This window comes from Bombyx mori, chromosome 26, assembly GCF_030269925.1.
Source record: "Bombyx mori chromosome 26, ASM3026992v2".
Classification (NCBI taxonomy): Eukaryota; Metazoa; Arthropoda; class Insecta; order Lepidoptera; family Bombycidae; genus Bombyx; species Bombyx mori.
In genome coordinates this window covers 3715606-3730313 of record NC_085132.1, presented here as the reverse complement: position 1 = coordinate 3730313, position 14708 = coordinate 3715606, and the positions used below count along the sequence as shown (strand labels likewise).

General features: G+C 35.7%; 1 protein-coding gene across 2 annotated transcripts in view; it reads right to left on the bottom strand.

The window, feature by feature from the left end:
- Positions 1-14708, bottom strand: part of LOC101738149 (disintegrin and metalloproteinase domain-containing protein 12) — a 114431-nt gene that overhangs the window by 30724 nt on the left and 68999 nt on the right. For both annotated transcript variants that reach the window (XM_038020719.2, XM_038020718.2), the window contains exon 2: positions 2079-2173. In XM_038020719.2, coding sequence (XP_037876647.1) covers positions 2079-2173 — 95 coding nt within the window. The remainder of the gene's footprint in view (positions 1-2078; positions 2174-14708) is intronic.

Genomic DNA, 14708 nt, shown 5'->3' with positions numbered 1-14708 from the left:
GAATTCGAAATTGAAATAGTTAAATTATCTTATTCATACAAATGTAATATTTATTTGTTATTTTAACCTTTTGATCTCCATTTAGGTCACCCGAGTCCTACGTGGTGCGCTGATGTAATTAAGTCAATTGCTGTTGCTATGCGCCTGTATTGCCTAGCTTTGCCTTCTTTTGTTTTTAATGGGTTTTTGTCTTTTAGGTCTCTTAGAAATAGATTCATTCTCAGTATTCGGTTCCATCTTTCCCAGAGTCATTAGACATTCCGGCGTCTTAATAACAGAAATCAACATAATTACTTCAGAGCGACATGTAGGGCACCGGTGACCGACATGGCAGTTAAAGGCTTAAGGTAATAATTCAATTATGGTATGTAATAACTCACTAAATATATATTTTTTTAATGCTTAGATGAGTTAAGTGGTTACTGGAGCCCATAGACATCTACAAAGTAAATGCGCCACCCACCTTGAGATTAAGTTCTAAGATCTCAAGTATAGTTACAACGGCTGCCCCACCCTTCAAACCGAAACGCATTACTGCTTCACGGCAGAGATAGGCAGGGTGGTGGTACCTACTCGCGCGGACAAAAATATTATCGGATTGTATCGTACTATCGTATAGTCGCGTTATAAAATCTGAATTACATTATTCAATTTTTCATAAAACTGTCGTCCGATTGAGATAACATTATAATCGTTAACCAATTATAAAGCTAGACCAAAGGATCGAAACACATGTTTGTCAAACACATAGAGTGGTGCAAATTTTTAAATTTAACTGTTTTTATAAATAGCGTGATGCTTTAGTGTTTTCTATGGTGTTTGTTTTAATGTTATCGTATCTTTATTTTTTATTTCTTGGATGGGTGGACGAGCTCACAGCCCACCTGATGTTAAGTGGTTACTGGAGCCCATAGACATCCACAGCGTAAATGCGCCACCCATCTTGAGGTATAAGTTCTAAGGTCTCAAGTATAGTTACCAAGTTATCAACCTTAATCCAATTAATACTCAGGCAGGTAGGTGGACCTGAACACGATCCTAATATTAAATATTTACCGCCTTAATGCCTTCGCGTATCATGTGGTACTTGAACGAACTCGCGATTTCATCTCTATTTAATTTTAAAATATTTTTAGATCACAATATAATTACACTCATCGAATATCGTGACTTGTAGAAGTTGCTTTTTATTTATTTTTTATTGCCCTCGCAGGCAGTCGAGCATACGGCCCACCTGATGGTGGCTACCGTCGCCCATGGACTTCAGCAATGCCAGGGTCAGAGCCGAGCTGCTGCCTACCATTAAGTACTTTCCACAAGCCTCGTTTGAAGAAGGACATGTCATTAGCGCTCGGGAAACACCGTGGAGGGGACCTCATTCCAAGCCGGATGGTACGTGGCAAAAAAAACTCTGGAAACGCACTGTGGTGAACGCAGTAGCTCCAGGTAGTATGGATGAACTCTACTCCGGCGGCGGGCGGTGCGATTGTAGAAACCAAGTAATGGGATCATCAAACAATTTCTCAGAGCACTCCGCAAACCCAGCGGTTCCAAACGATCCGTGAGAATGGGATTATCGACAATCCAGGCGACCCTCTTCTATATGGAGACTATTGTAGACACAAAATTATTTTTACGTTAGAATAGTTTCGGTATTTTACAGAATTGACAAATAAAGATCAATATAGAAGGGTTTAATCGTTCGTGACCACGAAAACTCTGAACTTCGATATGACTGTAATAATCTATCTATCTACTTATGTATATATAAAAATGAATTGCTGTTCGTTAGTCTCGCTAAAACTAGAGAACGACTGGACCGATTTGGCTAATTTTGGTCTTGAATTATTTGTGTTAGTCCAGAGAAGGTTTGAAAGCTGAATAAATATAAAAATGCTCGGAATTTTATAAAAAAAAAACTAAAAATTTTGTTTCTCCTTTGATGTGTCCCCCGTCGGACGGATTCGTTTTGTTTTTTTTAAGTTTATTTTATACAAACATTTCGGTCTTCTATTTATCGATTGAGGCACTACGAAGTCTGCTGGGTCGGCTAGTATTATAATAAAATCAAAACTAACCGTGTCCCTTGTCGTTGTGAGTTCTCGTTTCGTCCTCGGATGGTGTACGGTCGGCAGAACGATTCTGTGTCTTCTGAAGTCGCTTGCGGGAGTTTCTGTGAACAAAAAATAAATAAATAAAGAAAGAGTTACTCAATAATTTATGTGAGAATCTATCTTGACGCAATTGTCGTGATGATCTGTCTGCCGTCCTCCTAGATATTTTTATTTATTGCTTAAGGCGTAGTCTCTTGCGAGGAATTCGGGGAGGTGGAGGACCTTCTCGTCCCCCTCTTCCTCTCAGGAGGCGCCGGAGTCCGACATAACCCGGTTCGTTACCCCCCCGGAACGGGTATCCGTAAATGGATTCCGCAGCGTTAAAAAAAAAAAAAAAAAAGGTGGGCGGACGAGTTTACGCCCCACCTGAGTTTAGGTGGTTACCATAAGAGCCCATAGACATCTACAACGTAAATGCCGCCGTCCACCTTGAAATTTGATTGATTTATAACTTATTTTATACATATCTTTCGTTTGCATAAGTTTCACATTAGTTCAATTCGTAAGTAATATTAATCTGGTTCCAAACCATGAGTGAAAGCATATGACAGTTCTCATCTCATAGACACAGCCCACTGAGTAACTCTGGGAACCACTGGCTCTTACTAGGACCAGTGTTAGCAAATTCTTTGAGGTTGAACCAGGTATTCCAGCGAATAGGTAGAGAATAAATAAGTTCTTATAGAAAAATACATGACTTATAATAAATAGACACGACAAACAAAAATATAATCCTTTTATGAATTATTTTATATGAACAGAGATGCTAATCTAATATTTTATATTCTATTCTAATATTCTATTTTTATTTTATACTATAATGGAATATGCGTGTGTGTATATGCAATATTTACTGACACGTTTTTGTTTTTGTCATAACTACCGTCGCACATTAGAATTCACAATGTACATAATTTAACGTACAATTAAAAACAATAACGCAATTATGTTAATAAGTACATTCAATGTCGTTACAATTCATTGAACCTTTTACACACAGTGGTCTAAACGTAAAATAATAAAATATAATTGTAAATAGACACGCTTTAACAAAAACAGACTTCAAATAGAAAAAAAAAGATATTCAAAAACAAATTAAGTTATTGAGTTATTCATCTATTTGTCGTGCACGTACTTAATGCAAATTTAAGACTTATTACGGTTTTCTCTTGGCTACCATTATCAGAACTGGACTAAATTGAAATCGGACCACACGGGACGCATCATCTTTGCAATAAAAAAGAATCATCAAAATCGATTCACCCAGTCAAAAGTTATGAGGTAACGAACATTAGGTTGGCATTAGGCGGCTTGGCTCTGCTCCTGGCATTGCTGTAGTCCATGGGCGACGGTAACCACTTACCACCAGGTGGGCCGTATGCTCGTCGGCCAACAAGGGCAATAAAAGAAATAAAAAAAAAACCAGTCGAATTGAGAACCTCCTCCTTTTTTGGAGTCGGTTAAAAATACAGCAAACGCGCGCGTGTCACGAATAAATATCATCGCTCAATGTTAATTCTAGCAAGTAATTAAGCATTCCATTTAGATAATCAGTAAGGTACTGTACAGGAACAAAACGTAGTTAATTCACGAACGAATCACTGTCAAAGAATTTCGATTAGCATATTAGTAACGGTTTTGTGATGGTTTTATTGTTTTTCTGCAAAGCCATTGTTTGACGCATTAAATATAATTTACTGGTGGTAGGACCGCTTGTGAGTGCGCGCGGGTAGGTACCACTGCCCTGCTTATTTCTGCCGTGAAGCAGTGATGCGTTTCGGTTTGAAGGGTGGGGCAGCCGTTGTAACTATACTGAGATCTTAGAACTTATATCTCAAGGTGAGTGGCGCATCAACATTGTAGATGTCCATGGGCTCCAGTAACCACTTAACATCAGATGGGCTGTGAGCTCGTCCACCCATCCAAGCTATAAAAAAAAAATCCTCATAGGAAACTCAACTCAAAGAAGCAGGGAAAAGAATGGAAGAGCTATGGAGAGGTTACGAATGCTGTGAATTAAATCAGACGGCGATTCCGTGCATGAAGCCTAGCTACCCGTTGTCTACCGGAAAGCGTAAACAAGTTATTCCTTAATGAAGTCCATCCCCAATTCGTATAGTGATTCGAATAAAGCCTATATCTTAAATTGATTGGTAAAGATATCTGAATACGTTGCAATGTGAAAAATGGGAGACTCGTGTTCAAATTTGCTGAAAGTGTCCCAGATACATACTACGTAGGAGATAATGTTTCATTTTAATGAATTTCATATCATTATAAGATATGTCGTCTCATCTAATTGCATCTAACAGTGAATAGTGAGTTACAAAAGAGATCGAAAATTTCGAATTGAAATGTGACACCACAAAACAATACTGCTAGAAACAGTGCATTTCAATAAAAAGCCTCTTTAACACAGTTATGGTGTAACGGAAGAGCAACACTAAAAAGAGACAAACATATACATGCAATAGGATTTAACCTGCGAGGGAATGAGATATACGATTTCTGTTTTTTTTAATCCTACCTATGCTGATAGCCTTGAGAGGCTATTTCAGCGTAACCTTAAATAGTAGGTGAGCTCACGGGGCTCAAACCTGACGACGTTGCTAACACGAACCCTAGCAAGAGCCGTGCTTCGCAGAATCTACTACCGGATCGGAAACGCGACCCACTGAGAAGTTCCGGCGAGAAACTCAGTGGGCCTTTCTTTAGGGTAATGCAAGCAGTTAAATAAACAGCTCTATTATCGTTACTGACACTGTTAATATCATACTAACAGATCCACTATGAACACCCCTGAGCACATAACGTATATAAACACTTTCAAAATATTCTTGTGTTGTTTTTCTCAATGATGTAACTGCATTCCTCATCAGTGGTGAAGCCGTGGCAATTTAAGAGCCCTGCACAAGCCTATTCGAATAAAAAGAGCATTTTTTTGATTTTGACTGTTCGTCTACGTGTCTCATATCAAATCTATATACAACCACAAAATGTTGTAAGGAAAAAAAAGGTCGAGATAAAATGCAATATGATTTATAAAAAAAAAAGATGTGTGGTGTCGTGGGACACCGGATAGGAACGAAGTTCCTTATTATAAAAATATTAATTTTAAGTTCTATTCGAGGTATAAAGAAAAAAAAAATTCGGGTGTACATTTTTTATTTATATTTTTTTATTGATAAAAAAAATAAACTACTTTACAAAGTTATCAACTTTATTTTATTCACAATGATTTATAAAAAATATATAATAAAAATATGTTATTTTTTGTACATTATTACGAAGTTAAGTAGTACACTGTGTGCATTACTAATACAAGTCTTACGTTACGGACGTTTTTTTTCCGATTAGGGTACCCCTCCGTATCGTCTCATGCGGAACTTCGTTCCAAAAAAACTGATTTCAACTATAACATTTTCTTTACAATCACAAACGTCGATTACTAAAGTCAAGACTCCTCATTAGTCACGAACAAGAACGAATGTGTGCAACAGCCAATATTTGCCTTCTAACGTGCGTACATACATCGTTAAGTGATATATAACCGGATTCGATTCATTAAGCTCGCCTTTAATAACTTCCATGCAAAGTGATGAACACACAATCCAACGGTGAATAAATGAATTAATGACGAGATTTACTTTTAATAAATTCATAGGTGTTGTCAATTTTGTTTTTGAATATTTATTTATCCTCAGATTTATATTAACAGATAGACAGAAAACATTGTTGTGTCTTCGAGAACCGTCTCTCTTTTCGGCTAGCGTAATGAATAGGTGCAAGCCCGCCAATGGAATATCTGATGTCGTTTATAGGATAGACCAGCGGTTCCCAACAGTCCTATCGCGATAAAATAAAATACATTTTTATTTAAGATGTCACGAAGGAACTGCAATTTTGCGGTAGTACATATGAGGCCATCAGTGCAAAAGTGGCTTAACCCACAATTTTTCATATTCGTATTTATATATTGCAATTTATTTAAAACATAATAAATTTTGATGCAAAACCCTATACTAATCTCTAATTACACCCATATATTACATTTTATTATGGCTTTGTTAACATTGTTTTTGCGTGTATTGTTTTTGCCTACAAAGCAGTGTAAAACATGTTTGTGCGTCGCTCAGTAAATAAGTTTGAGAGCCGCTGGGTTAGACAATACAACGAACAGTTACAACAGAACTTCGAACGTCTTGATGAAATAATTTCAGACAAATTACGATCCAGACAGCGAAGATCAACGACCTACCGCCATATACATATTTACGTTTGCAGCCGAATATTAAACAATGCCACCATATGCCGAGACCTATTTAATTCGACTCGTAAAAAAAAAGAAGTTTTTATTTGAGAGAGAATGACTCGCTTAGGGGAGTTTGTTTAACAATATCGGAGCCTGTTTCTCGTTGATACAGCTGTGCCTTTAAATCATAACTGTTATATCGCCCTGATTATTTCTAGAACAAAGCGATTGTATTTGTCGTCTTACATACTAGTTAAAAGCTTTCTTCCCTGCGTATTCACTGATAAACTTAAGTTTGTTAGGCTAAAAGGCTTTATTCTAGCTCGATCGGGACGGGTATGTAAGCTCACGCGTTCAACCAAAGAATTTTCTAACACTAGCCCTAGCAAGAGCAGCGCTTCGCAGAATTTACCCATAGACACATCTCACTGAATTTCTCGCCGGATCTTCTCAGTGGGTCGCGTTTGCGATCCGGTGGTAGATTCTGCGAAGCACGGCTCTTGTTAGGGCCAGTGTTAGCAACACTTCCGGTTTGAGCCCCGTGAGCTCACCTACATGTTAGGGTGAAGCTGAAATAGCCTCTCAAGGCATCAGCATAGGTAAAAAAAAAGGCAGAATCTACCACTGGATCAGAATCTGAATGATGGAATTGCGGCCTGTTTTTTTTAATTGCCGCTGTAGGCAGACGATTAAACGATCCATCAGAGGGTAAGTCATCATTGTTGTTCATGAATTTTAATAATCAGAGGCCCAACCAAGGCTGTGTCTATTGCTGACTCTCTAGAAACCTCGTTTGACGATGGACGTATCACAACGCTCACTAGTCTATACTAATATTATAATCTATACTAATCTATACAAATATTATAAAGAGGAAAGATTTGTTTGTTTGTTTGTATTGAATAGGCTCCGAAACTACTGAACCGATTTGAAAAATTCTTTCACTGTTTGAAAGCTACACTATACCCGAGTGACATAGGCTATAATCTTTTTTTTTTTAATTAGGGATCCTTACTAACAATAATGTAACCCTAGGTGTACAAAAATTTACAAAATATTCTTTACATCGAGTGCCCTGCAAAAACTATTGATGATAGAATAAAAATATAATGTACTACGACTTTGTAGAACAGATTATTATTTACAAAAAGTGTCGCGACAGCATATGTCTATTATAGTAATGCCGCAATAAGTGTTATTTTATTTAAAAAAAATAAAACAACGTCAAATATCGTTGAAATTATTGTTAAAGACCCGAGCGGAGCCGGAGCGGGCCGCTAGTAATACAATAAAATCGCAAATAAACACTTTGTCTAAATTTGAAGATAAGTAAGTACTAGTACTTCGCATTACGAGTAGGACAAAAGCACCATTGTCCGCTCACAATAGGTACTCCCGTTTCGCTAAATATGGAATATACATACAATTACAGAGAGCATCCTAAATAGCTCGATATCTGGGGCACTCCAAAAATCCATATGTAAACAACGCGTGTGGTTTTGTATGTGTAAGTTATTGAATTTAAATGAAAAAAAATTAGGTCATGCTTTTTTAAGATCTCACGTTGTAACGAGAAAAAGAGAGAGATTTTGAGTGGTGCCGTGGTCTTACATCTGAACAAATTCCCCTCATCGACTGGTGGTAGGATCTCTTGTGAGTCCGCGCGGGTAGATACCGCCACCCTGCCTGTTTCCGCCGTGAAGCAGCAATGCGTTTCAGTTTGAAGGGTGGGGCAGCCGTTGTAACTATGCTTGAGACCTTAGAACTTATATCTCAAGGTGGGTGGCGCATTTACGTCGTAGATGTCTATGGGCTCCTGTAACCACCTAACACCAGGTGGGCTGTGAGTTCGTCCACCCATCTAGTCGATAAAAAAAATCGTCTGATGCATTTGTATTTTCTACGTACCTACATAGAATAGTGTAAATATAAAACAATGAATCCGGTATGTTTCTGTGAGCTCTCCCAATTTTGTATGGTTCAACTGTTGATGATAATATTTATAATAATATTATGCAGACTCTGTTATCTTTTATCCGACTAAACAGAGCAGTTCTTGTAATTATAAAACTTATATGTATTTTGAATTCCCATGTGCAACGGTACTTATCACAAAAAAGAAACGGCTCACCAAAAATTACACATATATGTATAATTATTTCCTTAGGCTATTGTATAAAATGGAATTATGTATACTTATATAATATTATCGACCCGCCCTCGCTTCGCTTTGGGAACTGTAATTTATTATTGATCTTATTGAATTTTCTTTCACACAAATCTGATCCTGGCAGTAACAAACACAATAAAAAAATAACGTATCAAACATAATACTATTAACTAACTTAACTCTTTTGGCGATAATGGCTTACAGATAAAGGATAGATATGTATATTATGCTGTCACAGACTTTTAGTAGAACTATTTAAGATACACATTTCCATTTTATAAACATTGTGTATGTACGTGTAACTCCAACGGTTTTTGCGGCGCACGCCAGAATAGCTCGCAGATGGCAGATTCTTTTCCCACTTACTTGACACTTATCGTTATATTTTGGGTAATTCACACTGTATCTTTGTAAATTGTGTTATTCTTTTTTTTTATTGCCCTCGTAGGCAGACGAGCATACGGCCCACCTGATGGTGAGTGGTTACCGTCGCCCATGGACTTCAGCAATGCCAGGGGCAGAGCCAAGCCGCTGCCTACCGCTTAATACTCTCCACAAGCCTCGTTTGAAGAAGGACATGTCATAGCGCTCTATTATATTCTGATGTGTAGCTGCTACATTATTGTAAATATTCAGTAGTTTTTGCGTCAAAGGGTAGTAAACATACATACATACATTCTTACAAACTTTCGCATTTATAATATTAGTTAGGGTAGTAGGATTTTAGAAGCGTCCCTGATCATTTAAAATAATTATTAAAACGTATCAATTGCATATTTACACAAAGCTATTTCGCCAATGTTCTAGAAAAAAAAAAAAAAGAATTATTATTTATTTTATTTATTTATACTTTATGCACAAAACAAAACTTGTACACAGGCGGACTTAATGCCATGGGCATTCTCTTCCAGTCGACCATAGGGTGGTGCAAAGATAATGCATGGTAGGTGCATTAACAAACGAATAACAAACAACAACAAAACAAAAAAAAAGAACAAACTCAAAACAAAAATCTTCCTTAAAATAACATCTCAGTATTATAGAATACACATAGTACAATGTGTAGTCTGTGTATTCTATAATAAACATAATATAATAAAATAATAATATAATAAATAATTAAATAATAAACAAACATACTACAACATACACGATTATTAAGAAGTTTTAAAATATATTACGAAGAATTAGTATTATAAATAAATTTCAACACAGGCCCGGCTTCATTAAAGTTAAGAAAGAGATTCTCCGAACTTCATAGTGACAGAAATTTCAGAAACACTTAACGTGGAATTAGCCGCTCATGCTAAGATAAGCTGAGATACCATCTGATTTATGGTTAAAAGCCACGCCGTAATCCTGTTTACTTATCAACGCAGCTTTTTAGATAGTCTCCACTAGCGAAATTAACAGGTTGTCAACTTGGATGACAATCCGTAGATAAGGTTAGTTTTTAATTTCCTAGGCGTAACTATAAATGGAATCTATATATTAATACGTGAAGCAAAAACTTTGTACTCCTTTTTACGAAAATTGCGCGGACGGAGGAGTATGAAATTTCCCATACTTATAGAGAATATAGAGAAGGAGTGCAGAATGTAAATATTCTTTTAAATTATGCATAAAAATACATCAAATTGATAAAAAAAAACATTACACACACTACTATATATTTGACACATACACGCTAGCATACTATGTGTTTATTGTCAAACTTTTCTATAGTCTGTGGTCAAATTGAGAACAGATTAAATATTTTTTGTCTCTATTAATATTTGTCTAAAGTGTAGTCTTGGTGAAATCTGTGATTATAGAAGTATAATAAATAGTCTTTAACAATAGAATCATAATAGTGTACTAACTTATAATTTTTATAGTCGAATTTCGACTACTAGTTAACATAATAAGACATCACCGACACCCAGACTAGATCGGACGAAATAAGTTTCGCGATCGGTCGCAGTTATGTAACAACGACTTCCAAAAGCTTTTACATAGTCTGCAATACATTTACCGGTTGCAACGACCGACTGAAGGTTCGTTACGTAAAATATATTATTAATGAACTCAATTTTCTGATTTCGAGATAAGAAACGTTACCTACAAACAACAAAACGCATGGAGGTTTGGGTAGGAATATTCACAATTGAAAAAGAATGAGTATGTTTAATGTTTCGTACCGATCTTATTACTATCTTATTACAGGTGGGTAGAGAGTCCTGTGAAGCCGGGCAAGAAATATTCACGATTGACTTCCGCGGTGAAGGAATAACATCTATACTAATTTATATAAATCTACAGTGATTTTTACGGATGTTCCGTTATTATTACTGAACCGTGCATCCGATTCGACTTGAAACTTGGTATCCATGTAGAAAATACATGTACTTAATGGATGGCTAATATTTATGTATATGAGGGTTGGACTCCCCAATAATAATGACAATAAATAATAACGTTAATTTTAAATCTCCAGCGAAGCGGGCGAGTATCACGCAAAAAAATTAATTTGCATGATTACGGGTGGTAGGTCATTTTGTGAGACCTCGGAGGAGGTTCGGCCCACTACCCGAAAAAAAAAAAGGTCATTTTGTGAGTCCGCGCGGGTAAATACCACTTTCCTGCATATATTTACCACAGTAATGTTTGCCCGTTCGAAGGGTGGAGCATGTCTCAAGGTAGGTGGTGGCCTATACGTTATTCAAGTGTATAGGGATCCGATAATGACTGAAATCAGATGGACAGTGACCTGGTTCACCCTGCTAAGTAATGAAATTAAAAAAAGGTAAAGTTGTAACAAATAGATAAGTGCTAATGCTGTCAGTAAGCGTAAACAAACCTGAGAGTCCATAAGACTTCTCGGAGATTTCCAAAGCGATCGATCAAGAGGGCTTTTCGGTAGACTTCCGCACTGCGCTTACCATAGTTTGGCCTACATTCCGCAAATGTTTGCCCCAACGCCCATCACTCTGCGCGCTATTGGCCCAGTACGGCAATCAATGACAATTAAATGACAGAAGGAAATAATTAAACGGACTAGGATGGGAGACATACGTTTTAACGGCCGTGGAATCTCGAAGTAAGCAGTGTAGTACCTATGGACACTTGGACATTTAGTGAGCGATCATTCGAAACATGCGTGTAATAATAAAATCTTTTTTAAAAGCGAATATTGATTATTTTACTAGTATATTTTAATTACATTTACAAAAGTGAGGTGTTTTTTCTTTCTCTATTTGATCTGAGACGGTCCGGATAGAAACTCAGTGGATTAGTCTCAGATATAGATAGATTTATGCAAACAAATTCATGATCCACTTTGCGCTAAGATATTAAAGGATATAGAAAACGAGAATGCCAAGATCTTCCACAAGACGAGTGGAACGTCGGCCAATAGGTTGTCATTCATAATTTGTATTACACGCAAGCTGTCTTTTAAATGTCGTTAGCTAGATCAGATTCTTGGTAGATTGTTTTCTATTCTATGACTGTTACACCTGAAATCTTAGAGACTCCAATATATGCTTGACTATCACTCATTTCTGTGTCTCAGCTTTATGTCAAAGTTACAAATCGAAACCAACAACCATTCGCCTTTAATATCATCATCTTATTATACCATATATCTACTTTACTATTAATAATAAATAATACTAAGAACAAATATTTTACTGTCTTTCACACATAAAACTGAAACGTTTATAAGAAAATTAAAATAAAATTAAAAAGAAGAGGCAAAAGATGGCTAAGCTGATGCAATCCGTATTGGATGCGTTCAACAGCGCTAATTTTCAGTATATTGTCTACTTTGTATTTACAATAATAATATTTATCAATAAATTCTAGCTACGTACGTGACCATCGTTATCTATATCAGATTCATTTATTTACTGAAACATTGTGGATACATTCATGATACTATGCCAAAAACCTTCCTCTAAACTACCAAGAACAACAGCGCAGTTTTTAACTGAATCGCATAGAATATCAACAAAAAGCAAACCTACAATCATTGATATACTAAGAAAAATCAACCGAATGATCATTGTTATATACTCTTCGTATATACTGTGTTACTTAGCAAATATTGTTAAACTTGAATACAAAATATTATATGTGTATGTGCAATACTATAATTCTCATGTTGTATTTGTTATTTTAGCTGTTCTACACACACTCATCACTTTTAATTATTATTCTCATAATCCTCTAGCAGGTCTGCTGGAAGAGATTTCTTAAAGAAATAAGCGGTGCCTTTGTACATAATTTTCCTATTACTCTGCACAATGTCTTCTTTTTTGTGTGCACATAAATAAATAAATAATAAAAATATTATAACGAGATTGATTCTAGCTATCTTCTTCCCAAAATTTCATTTAAATGTAGTCGTATTTCCGCGCGTTCTAAACAGACCTTCCACATGTCCACGGCTCGAACGAAATATGCTTCTAACTCTTTTATCCGTAGATCTTGTAGGTTGTGTGATGCTAAGTTCTCTAATGCTGACATCTTTTGCTTGTCACTTGTAGCATATAGAAAAGCTATTTTAAAATATTTATAAGGTGATTTAGCCCTATAAGTAGTATAGTTTTATAGTGTAAGTTGATGTATAAAATAATATGTGCGTATTGTGTTGCTTTTGTTTTTTGTAATTTAAATTTCTAAATTTCTCTTCCTGTTCACTCTCTACTTATATGTGATTTTGATTGTGGAAACATATTTGGTTATTGTTTTAGCTACATTTTTTTTAAATATTATATGTTTGTATTGTACTGTTTGTTTCCCAAATAAATAAATAAATTATAAATATAAATTGCGTTTTTTTTTCCCGACAGTACATAATGTTTTTGCGACTGGTCGTTCGTAACTACGAAACAAAACCGAATCAAATATCTGACAGACACAATCGAAATTTACAAAACGAACAAACGTGAGATTGAGAATTAAACGTGTCTTATTATAATTGTTAATTTTGTATTTCTTCTTGTTTCGAAGCCCTACGTGCCAGCAACCGTTTGCATAGTCTAAAAATAAAAATAGTGGTGGAACTCTAGATTCGTTTACTGTGACGAATATCACGTTTTAGGTTAAGTTTGTTCAATAAAACAATAGAACAAAGACGTTATTCTCTTTTTTTTATTACATCCATATTATTCATACATTTTATTCACATTAAAATTGTCCGCTTAAGAGGAAATACAGTTTCGGTTTGATCCACACACAAGCCTCTCATTGTTTCGTCCCTGAATAGCTATACTTAATATATGTATATATTATATTTATTTCTCATGTAGTATAGTATATATAATTTAGTATAATCACTACATAGTATAAAACAAAGTCGCTTTCTCTGTCCCTATATCTCTGTCCCTATGTATGTTTAAATCTTTAAAACTACGCAACGGTTTTCTTTATTAGATAGAGTGATTGAAGAGGAAGGTTTATATGTATAATAACATCCATTAAATAGTGGAGAAATCAATAATAAATTACAGTTTCCCAAGCGAAGCGAAGCGAAGGCGGGTCGCTAGTATAAGTATAAATATGAATACTAAATGAATATCAATCGAAACGCAATTTTCCAACTTTTATTTAATAAACGGAATAATTATTACCAAGAATACTAAAATTGTTATAATTGCCTTTAACAAAAGAAAAAAAACATACAGGGATGGTCAATAACATTTTTAAAAAAATCGGTACAATTTTGGAGCATGAAACTGGAACACGAAATGTTTATCTCGAATTCTCTTCACTACATAGAAATTCAATCGTCGAAATTTCTGGAATGCGTGTAATATTTATGTATAAAGGATACTAAATAATATGAAGCTCACTGCATTACGACTAAACAGCTTAGGAAATATCCAGAATTATGTGTATCAATCGCATTGTTAAAAGTGAGGTGCTCTAAATTTTTGACATCGTGGTACCGACCGCAGTTGGCATACGTCAGCGAATGAAACAGCACAACTACCGGACATTATTATCCATAACGTATCAACTAACATGTTTTTGTAAAAAAATATATATTTTTTATTGCTTAGATGGATGGACGAGCTCACAGCCCGCCTGGTGTTAAATGGTTACTAGAGCCCATAGACATCTACAACGTAAATACGCCACCCACCTCGAGATATAAGTTCTAAGGTCTCAAGTATAGTTACAACGG